Source organism: Eptesicus fuscus, chromosome 11 (genome assembly GCF_027574615.1).
Source record: "Eptesicus fuscus isolate TK198812 chromosome 11, DD_ASM_mEF_20220401, whole genome shotgun sequence".
NCBI lineage: Eukaryota > Metazoa > Chordata > Mammalia > Chiroptera > Vespertilionidae > Eptesicus > Eptesicus fuscus.
In genome coordinates this window covers 74,268,591-74,288,820 of record NC_072483.1, presented here as the reverse complement: position 1 = coordinate 74,288,820, position 20,230 = coordinate 74,268,591, and the positions used below count along the sequence as shown (strand labels likewise).

Sequence of the window (20,230 nt, the reverse complement as noted above, 5' to 3'; positions counted from 1 at the left end):
ACTGGGATGCCCTCTGGAGGCCACTCTTACAACCCTCCGGAAACCGTTCTCACAGGGAGACTCTAGATTTGTAAACCTCGACGTCCCAGGTTTTCCTGATCTAGTGCTTGACTTAACCTTTGGGGGAAACCGAGGACTACAATTCCCAGGGTGCACCACTTCAGCCCCGCCTCGCCCAAGAGCTCTAGCGTCTCCCCAGGTCCCCTGCCCAAACTACAAATCCCAGAAGACCCTGCAGCACTGCTCCGGTCTCTGGGTTCGCCACTCCCACTTCTGAAGCGTAAGTGTGCCCGTGTTGCCCGCTGGGAAATGTCCCAAACACCCTTCCCTTTTCAGGCCCAGGAACGGGGCGCTGCAATCAGGCGCGCGAACGGGCAGCGTTCGGATGCCGGCTCCTAACCGCCCGCTCGGAAGCGCAGTCTGGCTCGGGAGGACTCGAGACGCGCCTCGTCTCGGTCCGCCGGGAAGGTGGCCGTGCTCCAGGCCTTGCCGGACTGGAAGGTAGACAGGGAGGCGGACGAGACCAAGTGCTAGCCTGGAGCGGGGAGGGGGCTGAGGGGAAGGGTGAATCCAAGCGGAGATCGTAGGGGTGGAAATAGGGCGTGGCTCTTCACTAACGGGCCGGCGTGAAGCGCGCCCCTAAAATTAGAATTTTAGATGTCCCATCAGGGAGAAGAGGAGAGGCGTCCATATAGTTCGATGGCTTATGATTTGGGACTGATGAGTGGAACTTCACCCCATGGCCTGGCCTTGCCTGGCCCATGGAGGCAGTTGGCACCCCGGGCCGTGGGCGCGGGGAGTGCAGGTGCAGGAGGTGACCCCAGTTGGAAAGTTAGGCAGGAGTGTTGTTGGGAAGTTACCCAGGGCACCCGAGGCTTCAGCTATGTCCCGGAAGAAAGCCTTTCCCAGCCCCTTCCTAACTCTTGGCGATTGAGGTTGGAAGGTCTCTGGGGATGTTTGGGGTTCTGAGCAAAGGGAATCCCAGCAGGAAGGAAACCTTTGAACCTCGGAGGCCTAAACAGTGCTGCCGGAGTGCCCCCTATGTCATTATAAGCATTACATCCTATGACATGGGGTGGGGGCTGTTGAGTCTGAACCAATCCAGAGAGATTGGTGTCCAGCTCCCTGGCTGTAGAATATTGTAAAAGTGGCTCTGCTCATAGAAAAATGACTTGAGTAACTTAATTTTAAAAAAATAAGGTACAAAACAATGTATATATTGTCCCTATAAGTATATTTCCCAAATATGGGACATGTGTCTATGTCTATGGATAGAAAAAGAATCAGAACTATTCTGTACTTTAAACGCTGAAGAGTGGTTATTGATGGGTGGTGACATTACAGATTAATTTTACTTTTTGCATCTTTATGTAGCATCTGAATCTGTACAATGAGCACGCATTACTTTTTATTCCTCCTTAATTTTTCCCAAAGAGTCACTGGATTGCTCTGAGGGGGTGCATTTTGGAAGGCAGGCACTGCTCTGTGGCTTGCATCTGTCGGGCCGTGCAGGCTGATTCGCCAAGAATGATAAGAGGATTGCATTGGAGGCCCAATTGGAGGAGTGAATTTAGTGTGCAGTCTATGTGAGGCTAATGCTTTTTTTCTTCTTCTAGGTTGGAAAGAGTTTATGTTAGCAAGTCTCACACCATGGTATGTGGTTGTTTTGATCTATGTCTGTCTAATCCATTATCCTTTCTAGTTTGAAATGTTCTTATTATGTGGTGGATTTGGTTTGCACTGCATAACTTCCTTGGGATCTGAAAACTCAGTTGGCTAGGGGATGAGAGGGAGAAAAATATTGTAGATGGAATGCCTCTTCAACTTTGGATTTGATCCTTCTTTTTTCTCTTTTGTCAGGGTATCGTTCTAGCCTATGCTACCTAGTATTTCTGTGTGTGTGTGGCGGGTGTGTGGGGGGGTTAATTATAAAAGAAACTTTAATATATCCACTGTTGTGCTTCTTGTGCATTTCCTGGGACAAAAGTTTGTTAAAATCAAGGTAGGCACATGATAAATACATACATCTCATGTTTATTTCAAATGTTTTTCTTTCCCAGCTTTTACCACGTTTCTGATTAAAGATTGACGTTCCTGCATAAGCATTTTCCTGTTACAATGTCCTTGCCCCTTACAGAGGAGCAAAGGAAAAAGATTGAAGAGAATCGACAAAAGGCTCTGGCCCGTAGAGCCGAGAAACTAGCAGAACAGCATCAGAGTGCAGGATCGGGCTCTTCCATTGCTGCCCTTCCTTCCCAGTCCAAGCAGGGTCCTTCTCACAGTCTCCCCAGGGATTCTTCTAAGCCAGTGAGCCATGGTGTCGTTTTCAAGCAACAGAAAACCAGTGGTTCATCTCACAGTCCCCACAGTTTTCATCCCAGCACTCTGGAGCAGGCAAAGGGGACATGGAAGAGTCCAGAAGAGATGCCCACAGCCTGCCCACACCACAGCCCACCAAATCAAGTGACTCTCACCGGGATCTCCCCTCCCTTGGCACAAAGTCCTCCAGAGGTTTCCAACCAGCAGCTCTTGGGTCAAGGTCATCCTCAGGTTTCCCACTGGACCAAATCGACACCCTTTGCTAACACAACTCATGAGCCTTTGGCCAACGGAAAGAGTTCCCAGGATGCACCAGCTTCTTCCTCTGGACAGCTCCCCAGGGAAGCTCAATTAGAGGCCAAGGCCGCCAGACCCTCCACCTCGGGGCAGAACATTTCTGATGTCCATTGTGGCTCCGGAAATGTGATGCCCAGGACTGAAGGAAGACTCCCACAGAAACTGGCGGCCTCACCTCACAAAGCAGTGAGCTCCCAGGAGGGAATATGTGTAAGGGATGGAGACCGTTTCCAGGTGAAGATTGGGTACAACGCAGAGCTCATTGCCGTGTTCAAGCGTCTGCCCAGCAGAAATTTTGGTAATGCGTCTTCATTCAGTCTAGTTTTTCAGATGTTTTTTTTTTTTTTCTATTTCTAGAATCCCTTTTAATCTAGCAGTTTCTCATACATATGAAGAGGGTGCATTGGCACATTCTGTCTAACCAGTTGTTAACGTTTTTCTATTTTAGTCCATGTTTTCTTTTGTCATAGACGTTCCTTCAAACAGCTGCCAAAATTAGTGGCTGCCACACGGCCATATGGAGAATGGATGAGTGTTTACTGAGAGGCCAGCTCCTCTGCCAGGTGCTTCATATGCCCTGTAGCGCTTAAGCCTAACAATTTTTTGAGATAACTAGATGTTATTTTGAAGGAGATGGGACTGGCTCAGCACGGTAAAGTTACGTGCTCGGGTTGGTTTGTCTGAAGGGCAGAGCCGGAATGTGGCTAGCTCTGCCTTGCCTCAGTGCACGTTCCTTCTCATACCTGAGCTTTGCCGGACTACACAGGGTCCCACCTCTGCCCTCAGCCGTCTGAGGTGAGGCCCATAACATGTCAGAGCCTGGCTTAAATTTCTTGATATGGAATAAAAAGCATTATTCTTATTTATATTTCCTATCTGTCCTGTACAAGGATTTTGTAAATCAGTGGGGGCTTGTTTAGCCAACTTTTTTAATTTAGCATTCATTCATTCATTCATTCATTCATTAAACAAGCTTTCATTGAGTGTCCAAGTACAGATTATAACGACAGTCATCAGCCTCATTGTGGACAGACCGAGTATTTGTGTTTCATTTTAGATCCTGACACCAAGCTGTGGAACTTCAGCATGTCCGACTACAGTGCCCTGAGTAAGTAGGTGTGTTGTCACCCTCATGCAGGAAACCCTGGTATTGAGAAGTTTCTCTGGAGTAGCAGGTGTGGTCTGGCTGGTGGTTCAGAAGGTTTTCAGGCCACCGCCCCAGTGCGCTTCTTCCTTCTCACTGTGGCCAATCCAGTGAGGCAGCTCATTGGGTGACAGTCACTGGCAATGTTAACAAAAGCTGGCACTAAATGGAGACTGGCATGTTCCAAGCTGTTCTAAGCTCCTTCCTTACATGTGCTATAACTCTTTTATTCCTTATGACAACCATTTTACAGATGGGAAAACTGAGGCCCAGAGAGGGTGTGTAACTAACATAGGGTCACACAGCCAATAAGTTGCGCAAATAGGATCCAAACCCAGACAGTCTGACTTCAGGGTGCATGTTCCCACTGGATCGCTGGCTCCAGCCATGGCAGGCAGCTATGCCAGCCACTGCTCTCAGGAAGGTTTACAGTTCATCAAACCACCCAAGTCCTCACAGCACTCTTTATACAGCTAGCTAACTAGAGATTGCAGGGAGGGGCATTGCCCAGGCAGGCTCCAGCCAAGGCCAGGTCTGGGGAGACCCGGTCAGGTTGTTGTCAGGGCCCCTGGGTGCACGCACCACTTCTGAGATTTTGTTGACTGTCCCTACTTCAGGGTTTTTGTCACCTTCTCCTGGTGCCTGAAGTCTGCTCCTCTGCCCTGGGTGTCCTCACATCTCCCAGCAGCCATTTCCATCCCCTCTCTTCCCTCCCAGTTCGAAGAGGGAAAAGATGAGGATACATGGTGAGGTCACTCCTCCGATTTGGGGCACCAGTACAGTTTCTGGAGGGTGATAGTCAGCTCCCGGCAGAAGTTCCTGTTTCTCTCCTTGACCTCCCCATCTTGAAATGTGTGACACTTGGTGATATCCTTTTCTTTGGTAGCTGCCAGTGGACTTTGGGGGGCTGGGGAGGAAGGCTCAGTTTTACTATTAATCCATTTGTTAGGTGTTGAAAAGGGGAGACCCAGTGCCCTAAGTTAAGAATGCAGGTTTTGACACCCTGTATTCTCATGGTTCCTCAGATTAAACCATTGTTTTCCACTGTCTTGATTTTGTTTGTTTTATTATCTTTTTACTCCTGTTCTCTGACCACATTGCATGGTGACCTAAATGACTTCTGTGTTTGCAAATTTATTTATGTTTTCTGTGTGATATGCTTGCCTTCAGTAATGTTTCACATATTTTTTTGAAAACTATTTAACAGGCACAAAAGTCTGTTCATAGCTTTTAGAAGAACTTTACTGATTATTTGTTTAGCTCCTCTGTGTCCTTACCAGTGTTTTGCACACTTAAGCTGCTGTCTCCCAAGATATGTTAACACTCTCGCAATGATCATGGATTTGTGCATTTATTCTTCTTTTTAAATTTTCAATAGGTTCATGATTGTTGTGTCTTCTTAGTAGATTATAGTTTTTCATTGATATAACATATAAAGGGTGGTCTACAAGTCTTTCCATCATTTTGCTCCGGGTATACCTCTGGATTTTGCCTTTTCAATCCTATCACACACGCATCATATGGAAAGTATATCAACGTGCAAAGAAGAAACACTATGCCCACAAACTCCCCACTCAGTTAACCACTATTAACATTTTAGTTTTGTACCTTCCAGCCTTTTATCTGTGCATTAAAATATACAAATTTTTACATATGTAATGTAATTTTTATCTTGCATAATTCACTTAGTGTTCTAGCATAGCATTTTTATTTTCATGCTAAATGTTAACAGTAAATGCTGAGTGACAAAAATGCCAATTATCAGACCACTTTGACTTCTAAACAAATGATTTCATAGTATTGACCTCAATTTTTTTGTGTATTTCTGTCTTTTCCAAAATTTCTTCCAAAAAAATCATTGATTATATGATATTTCATTGTATAAACATGTCATAAATTGCTTAAATCATTTTCTCTTTATCTGTTTTAATTTGCTCCCAGTTTTTTTTTTTTCAGTGCTAAAGCTGTAAGAAACATCTTTATCCATAAATTTTTGTATTTTCAATTGTTAGTTGGGGGAGATTCCTAGAAATTGGATCATTTGATCACTTTTTAGGGCTCTTGCTGTATATCACCACATTACTTTTCAAAAGAATTTATTCCCAACTGGCAATGCAGATATCTATATTTTATAAGTTAAAAAAGGGCTTTTTATTTCTCTGATTATTTGTGCTGTTGAACATTTTTTTCAAATGTTTATTAGTCATTTCCCCCCTCTTTTCAATTGGTTACATCTCTATCTTTTGTGGTCTTGGGGTGTTTTTGTGTGTGTGTGTGTGTGTGTGTGTGTGTGTTTGTATATATATATATATATATTTATTGATTTCAGAGAGGAAGGCAGAGGGAGAGAGAGATAGAAACATCAATGATAAGAGAGAATCATTGATTGGCTGCCTTCTGCACGCCCCCACTGGGGCTCGAGCCCACAACCCAGGCACGTGCCCTTGATTGGAATCGAACTCGGGACCCTTCAGTCCACAGGCCGACACTCTATCCGTTGAGCCAAACCAGCTAGGGCATGGTCTTGGGTTTTTTTAAAGTATAGGCTCTGCTTGCCTTTCTTACAAGTATCTTTACTCAGTAGTTTTGCCTTTTAATTTAGTTTGTATTTTTTGACAATTTAGTTTTATGTAGTCAAATCTGTTAACCTATAAAGTACATCAGTAATAGGTGAAATAAGGTTCAAAACTGTGCTTCTGTGGCCTGGTGGGCCTTTGTCTCTCTCCCTTGTTCTCTAAGCAGAGTAGGGGCCTAGAAATAGGGTTAACTGGGCAATTCTGGTGTGTTGACTTCAGCAACAGAAATGATCTAATAAACTTGCTCATTCTGGTGAAATCCCTCTTCCCCTGTTATTTTCTGACTTGTGTTTTAATTTGAAAACTTAAGGAGCAGAAGAGTAATGTTCAATAAATAGTGAATTTTCCAAAGCCTCAGTTAAAGCACGCTTGCAGAGCTTCCCAATCCAACAGTACCTGCCATGTGTAATTCCCTGTGACCTTGTCCCTGCCCTCTTCCTTTGCCTGTCTGAGCATCCAAGGGCCATGTGAAAGTCATCCACCTTGTCACATCTGTTCTCCTCTTCTCCTTCGCAGTGAAAGCAGCCCAGCGCCTCCACACGGTCACCCTGCAGCCTTTGGAAGGGGCCAGCAGTATGGCACAGACCGGCTTGCCTTCGGCTCCCTCTCTTACCTTTGTCAAAGGGCAGTGCATGCTCATCTCTCGGGCCCGCTTTGAGGCAGACATTGGCTATTCACAAGAGTTGATTGCACTGTTTAAACAGATGGATTCTAGAAATTACGGCAAGTAATTGGCCCCTGCCTGCTTTTCAGGGTGGGTAGTGGTCTGTGGTCTCAGAGTAGGGTGTTTTTCTCTCAATTTGAACACTCAAAAATGGCTTTCTTGGTAGAGTCTTCCTGATCTGCTCCTCTTGTAGAGAGGTGATGCCTAAATTGTTCAGATAGTGAACAATTGGCCTGTTTTGTCCTCAGAGGCCTCCCAAAGAGAAGACACCCTCCCCCCCCCGTCCCCCCAATTTCCCCCAGTCACTTGGTCAGTGTTTTCTTGGTAGAAGCAGATAAATTCCTGCTTCAGCCATTTAAACCTACCTGTTTAGATTTTGTAGCAGAGCTAGAAAAACAGATAGTTGTCATAAAAATAAATGTCTTTCTGTAGACTAAGACCATAGTTCTCAAACTTGAGCATCATCAGAACCACCTGGAGGGCCTGGTAAACCCAGATTGCTGGGCCCTGCCCCCAGAGTCAGTGTTGATGCCTACTTCCCACCCAGAGATACTGAATTCATTGGTTTGAGGTGGGACACTGGTAGTTTTAAAAATCTTCAGGGGAGTCTAATAATCAGCCAGGATTGACAACCACTGGCCAAAACCAAACAATTTTGCTTTATTTTTTTGTGAGGTTCTTCCAAAACTGTCACATCCGAATAAAGGGCAGAAATCAGCTTCAGAATTCTGAACTCCTGGAGTTCATACTTAGCATGGGCCATGTGGTTTTACAAAATGGTGTGGTTCATATGGATTAACTAGAGGACTGGTGCACGGATTTGTGCATCAGTGGGGTCCCTCGGCATGGCCTGCGGGGATTGGGCCGAAACTGGCAGTCCCACATCGCCTGCTGCTCCTGCCTGCTGCTCCCACTCATCCCGGCCCCACTGCGCCTGCCACAGGCTTGTACCCAGTCAGTCCCGATCGGGAGAGGCTCACACTGCTGCATTGGCACTCACCAGCCATTAGCGTCTGGCGCCTGTCGGTAAGCTGAGCAGGGCTCTGGCTGTGGGAGCACACTGACCACCAGGGGGCAGCTCCTGCATTGAGCGTCTGCCTCCTGGTGGTGAGTGTCATAGTGACTGGTCAAACAAACGTTCGGTTTACTGGTCGCTTAGGGTTTTATATATATATAGATATTCACATTCTTGAAATGGTTTTAGCCTTTACCTGGGCAAGTAGAAAGCAAGGTCTTAAAACCTCTTGCCTTTGAGACATCATGGTCACCACACCATGTGAGCTCTCTGGAGGTTTAGGAAACCAGGGTCTGAGTGTGAGGACGCAGCAGGGGCAGGCTGGCACGTTTGCTTATTTTGTTTCTTCTCGTTGCAGATGTCAAGACCAGGAAGTGGAACTTTCTCTTGGAAGAGCACAATAAACTAAGTGAGATGCCCACCTTGCTTGTTTTATATCATGCTGTTGTTAAGCTTTAATTATCTGCCTTAAATTAAGTGTTTTAAAAGATTCTCCTCCTTCCCCCATGATGACTGCGCATGCTGTGTACAGGACTAGGAAAGGTGGAGATGTTCTCAGGCAGCCCCAGCCCCATCCGCTGAGATAGTGGCTTTACAGCAGCCCAACGAACAGGGGCCTCTGCTTCCATTAGCTGGTCAGATTCCAGAGGCTGGGGAACCTCCCTCCCGCCCATCATGGAAGTGTGGGGATCAGAGGTGAGCAAGGATTGCCTCGCTTAGATGGAAGCTGCTTTGGATGCCCTCTGAGGACAGACTCTCAGATTACTTCTAGAACCAGATGATTGATGAAGGTGGGAGGGTCTCAGCAATACTGGGCTCCAGGTGGGCTGAGGTCTGCCAGAGGTGTGGCCTAGGCCAGGGCGCACAGCTTTAATGAGCACTTTGGAGATGGACCAAAGGAAGGGATATGGGTACAGATGTAACTACAAGAAGGAGAAGCCAGTTTGGACTTAACATTTTTCTTCTCTGCCTACTTGGGTGGGGTAATACAATATGTCTGAGGAAGGGGGACATGCTCTTATCTCAGCCTGTCCTGAATGTCCGTCTAACACCCATCTTCCATGCTGTCACAGCTCTACAGAGGGTTTGCTGCTGGCATCAGCATTCCTCCTGTTTGACCCCGATGACTTGTGGGCCTCCCAGCCAGTGTTCGCACCGGTCAGGCCAGGGAGGCTGAGACATCGGCCCTCTTGCCCACCTGGCTGGAGCTTTAACAAAGAGGAAATCTGGGTTTCTTCCCTGTCTCCTCCTTATGTGACTTACTGTGGGTCATCAGGCGGATTATTCGACATTCTGGGTCCCATTTGTCCTTTTAGTAAAAAAAAAAAAAGTGGGGGGTCTTTAATCCATACCTGCCCTTCTGGCAGAAATTAAATATAAGAGAAAGGCTTTGATCCTTGAGGAAAGATTGTGGAAAACTCTAGGGTAAGTTTGAATATGATGAGATACTTAGTATCAGGGAACACTAGCTGAAGCAGAAAGGATCTGAGACCCCATGGCTGCTGCTGTTTGGAACTTGTGATTCAGAGCGAACTCTGGCCAAAGCCAAATTTTTGGTGAGAAATAAGAGTGGGTTTTCCCCTCTCATCCCTTTGTCTTCCAACCACAGAAAGACATAAATGTGTTAGCTATAAAGGCTTGACTTTCATGGAAGGATAAAAAGCAGGATACTTACAGCATTCGCAGGTGAATGTAACATTGAGAACCATGACTCTCGACTCACACAGTATTGTTTAATGGTTCCACGTCTTTAGTGGGCCACATATTCTTTGGAATATGTGATGAAACAACAATTCTTCATCCAGAAAAACGCACACAATGGCCACACATACAGTTTGTGTTTGTCATCAATAATCCCTTGGATCTGGAGTTAAGAATTCTAGATTCGGAGTTCAGATGACTGTTTTCCATGTTGTCTGGTCATTCCAATGTCTTGTGGAAGCTAAGACTGATTCTCCCCATTTCCTAGATTGGAAAAAGCTTAGGCCCAGAGACAGGAAACGTTGTTTTCCTTATTGGGAGCATTGCAGGTCATGATAAACTCAGACTCAGACTAAACTTTGAGATCTTGAGTTTGTATCATGACCTGTATGGAAATTTAGAAGCCAGACCCATGCACTGCGAGGCTGAGGAGACAGGGCCCGGCAGAGTGTCGCAGGTCCCGGTGAGCTCTGGTTCCAACACTATCGGACAGGACACCTCTCCTCATCCCTGGGGCTGGTTCCTCTGTGGAAATGAGATGACTGACCCTGAGCTAGGGAACATGTGCATGGAAAACTAATTAAAAATGACAGTAAGACCTTCTGAGTAGATGAATGCTCGTTGATGACCTGGTGATAATTATTTTCTCCAGATTAGGTGACTAAGCTTTCCTCTCTCTTTTCTAAGTGACTTGAGGCCTTTGCCCACAGTGAAATTGGCATAAGGCCCTTTGTTTCCCCAACTGTCACAGTCCAGAAGGACTCTGCATCCCCCTCAGCGATCCTGTCTTGTCAGCTGCTATTTGAAAACATTCCCATCTCTCTGCTGGGTGGCTTAGTGGTGGTCTGCCAAAGCGCTTTCACAGAAACGACTTCTAGATGGCTCCTGAAGCCAAGCACGCTCCTGCCACCTCCCAGCACAGGGACGGGACACAGCCACCGTCGACAATGCGTGGGGCTTTCTCAGAAACACACCCCGTTGGCCCAGGTAGCAGCACAGGGATTTGGAGACAGTAGTTGGTAGGAAGCAGAGTGGAGGTTTTTTCCTCTTGAGCGGCTGAAAGAACGTAACGCTTACAAAGCACCGTATTTCACAGCGGCCGGATCATCAGCCGTGTCTCAGTTTTCATCAGGTATTTGAGTTCCGAAGGTCACTAGGATTATAATGAAAATGGTTTCTGAAAGCACGTGGAGTGCTCAGTCTCCTGATGTGTGGCGAAATCAGCATGCTCAGATTTAATTTGGAGGCATAAAATGTACTTCTGCATCAAGATGGACAGTCTCTTTATGATGAAGCCGCCAACCTTACCTAATTTCCTATCCTGGTGATTCTGTTCTTGCCAACTGTTCCCAGAAATAACTGGTACATATATTTAGTGAAGGACAAAATGGATTTAAATGTATTGAAAATACAAAGCTATTTAAGGTAGTGGGTGGCTCCGTCCTCCAAATTCACATCAGTATTTGCAATTGTAGCCAATTGGTTGTGTGGCAAAACACCTTGTAATATCTTGTGAATATATTAAGGAAAAACATGACCATATGGAATAGAGAACCAACAACCTTAGAATTTCAAATAATATTGGGTAGAAATGAAACATGCCCAGTTTCTCTTTACTGGATTCCTGAGCACAGTAAGCCCCTTGGTTTTACTGTGACTCTCCCAGGGTGCCCCTGAAAAGGAAAAGGATAAAGAGCAAATGAGGATCTCTGAACAGTGGTCCCTCTTCTAACTTGATTTTTCAAAGGCAATGCTGAAAGGGAAGAACATTAGAAAGCTACAACCCATAGGACAGCGGGCTGTGATTGGTAGGTTAATGATTCTCCTACCACCAGCAATCTCTAAGTCTATCATCTTTTCTCTAACTTGGATTTTTTAATCTTCCCCTGCCCATTCCCCCCAAATTGTATGTTTCATTTGTAGCCTGGTTTATTCTTTTTCCTTTTCTCTGTTGAAGAAGTCTTTCTCCTCTTAATTTTAAAATCAGGTGAGGCTTAAATTCTTTCAAATAGTAAGATCAGTGAAATTAATTTGCTTCCATTTCCATGTAGATCTCAGGTAATTTATTTTTCCCACTTGGGTTCATGGCTTCTGACTAGAAAAAGAGATTTCCTTTCAAGTGTGAGGAGGTCTGGTTCCTCACACTTGAAAGGAAAGTAGAGACCCCTAAAGATGAGCTGTAATGGCAAGTCAGACTGAACTTATCAGGGTTGGTAAATGTTTTTTTGTAAAGGGCCAGAGAGTAAATATTTTAGGCTTTGTGGGCCATGCGGTATTTGTCACAACTACACAACTCTGTAGCATGAAAGCAGCCATGATAACCCATAAACAAACTGGCACAACTGTGTCCAGTAAACCTTTATTTACAAAAACAGGCCGATTTGGCCCACAGGCCTTTGCTTGCCAGCACCTGCTTTGGAAGCTGGGTAGGGAGCTAGCAGGCCACCTCAGGACTAATGGATTTTCTGGCTGCCTCACCACTGAGATCACTACTGTAAAACTTACCTCTCAAGGGGAGGTCATCATTCTCTTGCTAAAAGGGTCAAGAGTGTGCAGGGCCACATGCATTATCAGTTGTGGCCTTTGCATGGACTTTGCCCTTTGTTGTTGTTTGGAAGAAAGTACCATCTTACTGATCTTTCTCAGAAATGCCTAGCATCTTCTCTGTGTGGAGCTCAGTGCTTCCTTGCCTGTTGACAGCAGGTGACTTAGAGTTCTCTGACTTCTCAAACGTCGGAACCAAAATAAAACATGAGGAGAATGGAAAGGAGACAAGATTTTTTCATTTTAATTCTTGCTTTTTCTGGGCTGATTTTTTTTCCTTATTTGAATGGGAATACTAAGATAATTTTTTTTTTACGTTACTTTAGGTTAAAAAAAAGATCAGTCACAAAATCACTTTGTATTACTTTCTAGTGTTTGTGTGGAATAGAAAATCAATTTTGTGTGATTGATTGCCCTCATATTTGCAGAAACTAAGGAATAGAGAGGGAAGACTTGTTCTCTAGCACGTGTCTGTCAGCCCTGATTTTCTGTCCAGTTAGTTTTTTAAGTTGGCATGCAGCAGAATTTCAGCCACTGAACTTTGAATTTCATAACCCCTGGATCTCTTGGACATAACACCCCAATTCATATGCCTCTCTTCTTCCTTCTAGTTGAAAGGGTGCGCTGCCTCCCACAAGTGCAGCTGAATCCTCTGCCCAAGACACTCACCCTGGCCTTTGCTTCTCAGCTGGAGAAGACGTCTCTTTGTCTCACAGCGGATGTCCCTGAGGCCGACCTCTCTGGAGTGGACCCCAAGCTCGTGTCCAGTCTACTGCCCTTCCAGAGAGCTGGAGTCAAGTAGGTGCCTGGTCTTCCTCTTGCTCCCTTTTCCTCGCATTTCATCCCTCCCCACCAGCTGTGTTCAGATGCTCCTTCTTTTGTGAATGCTCATCTTTCACAGACGTCTGGAAGCGGTTAGGCATTAAACAGCCAGGTGTGCTGTTACCAGAGCCCTAGTGTAACCACTGATTTCAAATTCTGTGAGTTAGCAGGGCTCTGCGTTGCAGGTGTGCAGAAACCTACTCAAACTAGTTGAAGAAAGAGATTTCTCAGTGCATGTAATAGAAAACCCAGAATCTAAAAGGATCTCATCAGACTCTGTCCCTCTCTCAGCTCTGCTTTCCTCTTAGTTTGCTTTATTCTCAGCCTGATGCTACTCAGGTGTGGCAGCTGGGGCTGCCAGGGACTTCCAGCTCACAGCCATCAGCCCAGCATCCCAGCAGGAGCACCTCTTTCCTTGGAATCCTACACTGAAATGCATGGATCTGGACCTAGTCAGTCGTTGTGGCCCGGAGCTTGAAGTCTTGGTGAGGCTGGGTGATAGTCCTGCCCCAGACGAATTTCTTGGCCTGAGAGTGTCAGGTGGTAGTTTTCCAAAAGAAAGCTAGGGTGCACTTATTATAGAAAGAAAAAAGATAAACTCGTGGCCTGACCTGTCCTTTTCTCCAGAGTTTCTTGGGAGAAGCAAAACGACAGGTTTGAACTTGCCTTCTAGTGAATATATGGGAGGTCAAGGAGAGGGGGGAGGTCTTGATAGTCCATCCAAAAATATGAGAGCTAGATGTGATGTGTTGGTAGGCAGTGTGGTTGGAGAAGAGCCCTGTGCATGGGAAGAACTGAACTGCAATGGCACTGGCGAGCAAAGGCAGTCTGCCTGTGTGCCGCCCACTGTGGTGTTTTAGTTAAAGCTCGGCTACTATCTCAGACAGGGTTCTGTCCTGGGTGTGGTTTTGGCACAGCCACACCTAACTGTGTTCCCATGGCCCCAGCTCCGCCCACCCTCTCCTCTTCCTATCCTTCAGCCTCTGTCCCTCTGAGGTAACACACTTTGCCATTTCGGTCCTGCATCTACTGTGATCTGTGATGTCCTTTGGGCCGAGTTTTACCCAGACTCAAGGCAGTTTTGTCCTTTGCTCTTTTCTTCCTCTGGCTCCTTCATGACAATGTTGCCCACTCTGACTTCAGCATCAAGTTCTTCATGGCCCATGTGGTACCTGCTGGCCTTGCCAGTTAATCTCCTCACCACTGGGGCACTGTTCGAGGCACTGGCCAGTGTGCATCGAAACAAAGTGGGGCCAGCAGCTCCCATCTTTTTCTCTAGGGCTCTGAAAGTGCTATGGCACTTACAGCCTTTCTGCAACACTTTCTAATTAAATCCGGATTTTAACTTTCATTCTCTGGTGTTGAGGGAAGAGGGCTATGAATTCCACATGTTTTTTTGTTTTGTTTTGTTTTTGCATGTAAGAACTCAGTTGAAAACTCCCTTATACTTATGGAGTAAAATCTCTTAGATACATATCAGCTTTCTCTAATGACTAAATGGTCTCTCAATAAACCAGTGAATCGAGGCTCTGGCAGACAGCCATCTGCCTAAGGCAGTGGTTCTCAACCTTTCTAATGACACGACCCTTTAATACAGTTCCTCATGTTGTGGTGACCCCCAACCATAAAATTATTTTCGTTGCTACTTCATAACTGTAATTTTGCTACTGTTATGAATCGTAATGTAAATATCTGTGTTTTCCGATGGTCTTAGGCGACCCTGCTAGCGACCCACAGATTGAGAACCGCTGCTGTAGAGCCTAAGACCATCAGAAAACACAGATATTTACATTACGATTCATAACAGTAGCAAAATTACAGTTATGAAGTAGCAACGAAAATAATTTTATGGTTGGGGGTCACCACAACATGAGGAACTGTATTAAAGGGTCGCGGCATTAGAAAGGTTGAGAACCACTGGCCTAAGGTCTCTTAGCTCCCACAGTGAAATTGGGGCTTAAATCACGTCTTCTGATGAGGGCAGAGCTTCTGTTAAGAAGCCTGCCCTTTAGAGGAGGCATCAGCTATGTGATTGTTTCTCTGTTTACCCAGGTGTTTGCTTTGTTCTCATTTTTGGCCACTTGGTTCCTGAGCTGGGCTACCTCAAGGCAGGGAAAAAGGAAAGACTGTGAAATTCAGAGTCCATTCTGCTTTGAACATGACCAGATAGACTGAAGTGCTTCGGTGCTCCCTGTCTGCCCTGGCTGCCAGTTTTGTAAATCAGAAAGTAAGATAGGGAATAAATCTTTTCACACTTGCCCTCCCTCCGTCTGAGTTGTGGGTTCATCCCGAAATGGTCCAGAGGTTTAACCCAGGTCCGAGGTAGGTGTGCCAAGAAGTGGCCTGTTCAGGGAGGTGAGGTGGCGGGCCGCTGGGCTCCCTGCCTTCCCACTGAAGGAACGTGGCAGCCACGGTCTGGGGTGCTCCCTCTCATTGGGTGGGCTGTTGTGACTGCTGGGAGGACAAGGAAGTGCAACGATGTGACGCCCGTTGTCTCCGTGTGTGCTGGCCTCATGCCACCCACAGGTCTGCATGTCCATTCTCCACCTTCGTCAAACACTGGCCTTTCCAGGCAATTCAGAAAGGCCGCGTGCAGCCTAGAGTTCTTGTCGGCCAAACCAGCTACTAATTAAAAGAGATTACGTTCTCTGTCTTTACTGTGTGAGAAGGGAAGAAAAAGAGTTAGTCATCTTGCTTATTACCAGGTTTCTGAGCAGATAATCAGTTTTTCAGGAATCATCTGAACGGGGATGGGTGTGTGGAGCAGGAGACCAGACAGCTGGCACTCGGGATCCCCTCAACGCTTCACTGAGTCATCACATGACTTGAGCAAGTCATTCTTACTGTTGTGCCTTTTTGTCAAATAGTAGCTATAAGAGAACATTCCTCTGACCCTGTTTTAAGTGCTTTACTTACTAACTTCATTAATCCTAGAAACAGTCTCTGGAATAGATCCTGTTGCTATTCCCATCTATGGCTGAGGCACCAGGAGGTTAGATAACTTACCTCTGAGTGGTGGAATGGGGATTCCAGCCCGGCAAAAGAGTGGACTTCACCCTTATTTACAAACCATTAGCAAGAGTTGTTGCACTGGAAGGCTTGGGGCCTGGAGACTGCTGACTAGTGAGCACCTTTGCTGAGGTTGCTGCTCCCTCTTAGATAAACTCCCTGTTCCACCCTGTCCTCTGGCTGCCACCTCCTCTGCAGCATGGTGTCTTTGCTGGTTCCTTCCCTCTGCCCTTTGCACACAGCATCCTCTCTAATCTTCATCTCTAATTTCTCTCCTCCCCTCTAGGTAGATCTCTTGTGTGAACAAGGGTACCCCGCCCAGCCCCTTATTGGAGACCGTTTCCCACTGTCCTTGCACACCCCCGGGCCTCGCCTACATTGGGCTGAGGGTGACTTGTTGCAGACTTTTAAGCCCTGATTATCTTACAGAGCTTCTCCCTATTTTTGACCACCATTTCACATCTTCCCGATTTTGACACCTTTTTAAATTATAATTCTGCTCCCTGCTTAGCTCCTGCTTTTCCCTCTTTGGGGAGCAGGTCTTTTCTCATGAGCAGGGCCCATGCTGACTGCACACAGCCTACACTGAGCCATGCACACGTATCACTTTACGTGGTGGCAGGTAAACTCGTGCCCCTGGGGTCCTGACAGAATTCAGATCATTGAGCTTTGAGCTTTGTCTGCCATACATCCAGGGATCAGTGTGTTACTGTCCTTACCTTGTCTGCTTCCAGTTTTGCCATCGCAAAAGGAGGCCGCCTGCTGCTTGCTGATGACATGGGCCTGGGGAAGACCATCCAGGCCATCTGCATCGCCGCCTTCTACCAGAAGGAGTGGCCGCTCCTGGTGGTGGTGCCCTCATCTGTGCGCTTCACCTGGGAGCAGGTCTGTGCTCTTTGTGTTCGGATTTTAACAAAAACGCTTTTCCTCAGGGTTAGAGGAATCAAGTAACAGCTTGGGGACAGGGCCTGGGATCTTTAAAGTCCTGCTTCAGCTGAAGGCAGAATGGAAAGGAGATGCCCCCTGAGCCTGCGCTCATGGGCTCCAAAGTAGAGTCCCGTTCTACCTTCAGGGAAGGAAGCCACAGAGCCACAGAGCTCAGACTCACCTCATTCTGTTGGCAGACACTTCCTGTTAGTAGCACCTTTCGTCTGTACTGCACTTAATTTTCAAAATATTATTCCTCCTCTAGTTCCCATAATCCCATAATAGCCATGTGCAGCAGGTGCAAGAGAGATTAGCCCATTTACAGATGAGAACACTGATCTCAGAGAGGGCAAGCTCCACACTTCCTGCTAATGTGGAGCAGTGCAGAGCCTAGAGGTTGTGTGCCGGACTTCCTGGCTCAGGGCTTTTGCTCTCTGTGGAAAGGGGTGAGGGCAGGATGTTCCCTGTCTGTCAGGTACCTTTATGGCTAAAAAATCTGACATGAACTTAGCTTTATTATCAGTCAGCCTTGAGCTTTGTCTGCCATACATCCAGGGATCAGAGTGGTTCTGTGACATGAATAAAAATCCAGATAAGCCAACTTGATAAAGAAGGAAGCCCCATGCCTTATGCTGCCTGTGGCGGCTGTCGGCTTCGTCACACCTTGGCTTCTTCCTAAGCCCCTAGGAGCTGTCATGGGGAAGAAGCAGCTCCGCCTGCAGCTGCTCAGCCTGGTGCCCAGACGTGCCCATCAAAACTTTAAAAGGGTGCATTGAAACAGTGCCACATTATTTTCCTGTCCTGTGATCTGAATTCTGTCAGTACCTCCAGAAACTAATGATTCAACACATGTATTTTGTGTGTTAGATTCCCACAGCACCCTCAGAAATTCTAGGGAAGGGTCAGGTGGTCAGATGAGGCTGGAGAAAGAACCGGCACTCCCTATATCAGAATCGTGTCAGCCCAGGCATGCCAGAGAGCACCCCGACACCGCCACGGAGGCACTGGGTGGCCCTCTGCTGACCCTCGGTACTGGCTTTGGCTAGAGTTGGCAACATTTCTGGAGAGAGCAGGCGCTTTGTAGAAAATATCACCATTAGTGCCTTCAGTGTACCAAGCTTTGCTAAAAATTCCTCTTAAAAGAGGCACGTTCTTTCTCTGCAGAAACTTGCCGTCTAGTTAGGGGTCACAGACGTGAAGTCCACAGGCACCACAGAGTAGCTGCTTGACTACACTTGCTACGCAGGAAGGAAGTGTTCTGCTAGGGAAAGTGAGGGGAGCGAGTGGGTGAGAGGAAGATGGAGATGGTAGCTGTTTTGGGGATGGTAACAGCCACTGTGGGAGGGCGTGGAGGGGCGTTGGCTTTTCAGGGAGCTGTGACATTGGTCCACAGTGAGAGTGCAGTGGTGGGTCGGCTGTGGTCACAACCGGTAGCTGCCGGGCCGGGTCATCATTTTGGGTTTGTTCTCTGCTGTCATCCCCAGGCCTTCCTTCAGTGGCTGCCGTCTCTGAAGCCAGAGCACATCAATGTCGTGGTGACCGGCAAGGACCGCCTGACAACTGGTTTGGTCAACATTGTCAGTTTTGACCTCCTGAGCAAGTTGGAAAAGCAGCTAAAAACTCCTTTTAAAGTTGTCATCATTGTAAGTGACTTGGAAAAGTCTTTAAGTACTTGATCTCAGTGGAAACTTTCTTCTTTCATACCTGTACTCTCATGAGTCCGACTCAGTCTCTAGGAGAACAGAAATCATGGTCTCATTTTGTGGTGAACCAACATTTCATTTCTCTCAATTAGCAGTTCTCAGCCCTGACTACGTATTAGAATTCCAGGGGATCTTTTTGAGAAATGCGATTTACTAGGTCTGCACTGGGGTTTCAAGCCTGTCTCTCCCCGATGTGAGGTCGGCTGTGGAGGCCTGTGTGTGGACTCCGGACTGCTGGGGCTCCGGGAATTCCAGCCGTGTGCCTTCATCTGGTGCCCTCTTCTCAGAACAGCTCAGAACTGTTCCAACAGTTCATATGTTTTCTTCCAGCCAATAGAAGGACACTCCCTCCCCTCCCAGAAAAGCACTCTTTACTCTAAGTCCTTTTTTAAAAGATGACTTTACTTAAGTCCAGATGTGAGGGCACACCTCGCAGGGACTGGCTTTCCTTCTTTTGGTCTCTGGAGAGACTTGGTCCGTGCCCCCTGTCAGCACTCACTGGGTGCCATGGCTCAGAAAAACAAGTTCTGGAGGGTGTGCAGCTTCTTGTGCCCCCGTCCCATCTGTCCAGTTCCCACTCCCAGTTCAGGAACCACTAACAGGCAGAGCCTATGATGGGTGATTTCCAATGGACGTTTACCCTCCGTGTTCCTGTTGGTGAAACAGCGAAACCCAATGCCTCCAGATGATACACAAGGTTCTTTTTTACTCAAATATGTGAATTTTAAAAGCTAGTGGTGTTTTCCTTCTCTTAAAAATAGAATTCTCTCCTGATTGTGGCTTCTCAAATCTTGATACTCAAGATTAGAGTGCGTGTGTCATGTAGAAGGAGAGAAAGGAAAGAGCTTTAGGAGGCCCAGGAAGTGGGGTCTGAGTCGCACAGGCCAACAAGGGACCTGCGCTCTGAGCAGTAGGGACTCCGTGCTTTGAGCACGGGGCTGGCTGTTGGGGGTTGGGAAGTACATTCATCCATGTGTTCATCTAACTAGCAGTTGTGCACCAGCTTCGAGCCCCACACAGCACTGTGCACTAGAACAGTTCAGTAGGACAGACGGACACATGCACAGGTCATTAGAATACATCTTAGTGCTTTCATAGACTTGTGAACCAAGTACTGTGGCAATCAGAGAAGGATCTGTTATTTTGATTTGAACATGAGAATCATACTGTGTTGATAGCATAAGCAAACTTAAATGTTTATATTTTTTATAAGCTAAAAAAATAACAAATCTTTGGGGGAGTCATTTCTGGTTTGGCACAAATTCAACTGTGGTGAAAAAAATGTCAGCAATCATGTGAAATAAAAACATTGAAAGAAGTACCCCAGGATGATGGTGATGTGTAGGAAGACTAAAGCCTTCATTTCTCATGTGTGTTCCTCTATCAGGTACTTGATGTATAATCGCTGATCTTACAATGGCCCCTGGGCAGAGACTGTCCCATTTCTCAGCTGATGAAAACTGACAGTGAGAGAGCTTACATAATTTGCCCGTAGGCACGAAGCTGGCA

General features: G+C 46.6%; 1 protein-coding gene across 1 annotated transcript in view; it reads left to right on the top strand.

Annotated features, from left to right (window-relative positions):
- The first annotated feature begins 341 nt into the window (after positions 1 to 341).
- SMARCAL1 (SWI/SNF related, matrix associated, actin dependent regulator of chromatin, subfamily a like 1) overlaps positions 342 to 20,230 on the top strand; it is a 52,869-nt gene continuing 32,980 nt past the window's right edge. Inside the window, exons 1-9 of the mRNA XM_008145186.3 lie at positions 342 to 501; positions 1,617 to 1,653; positions 2,061 to 2,914; positions 3,674 to 3,724; positions 6,853 to 7,059; positions 8,374 to 8,424; positions 12,872 to 13,058; positions 16,826 to 16,976; positions 18,503 to 18,661. Coding sequence (XP_008143408.2) covers positions 2,119 to 2,914; positions 3,674 to 3,724; positions 6,853 to 7,059; positions 8,374 to 8,424; positions 12,872 to 13,058; positions 16,826 to 16,976; positions 18,503 to 18,661 — 1,602 coding nt within the window. The 5' untranslated portion in view covers positions 342 to 501; positions 1,617 to 1,653; positions 2,061 to 2,118. The remainder of the gene's footprint in view (positions 502 to 1,616; positions 1,654 to 2,060; positions 2,915 to 3,673; positions 3,725 to 6,852; positions 7,060 to 8,373; positions 8,425 to 12,871; positions 13,059 to 16,825; positions 16,977 to 18,502; positions 18,662 to 20,230) is intronic.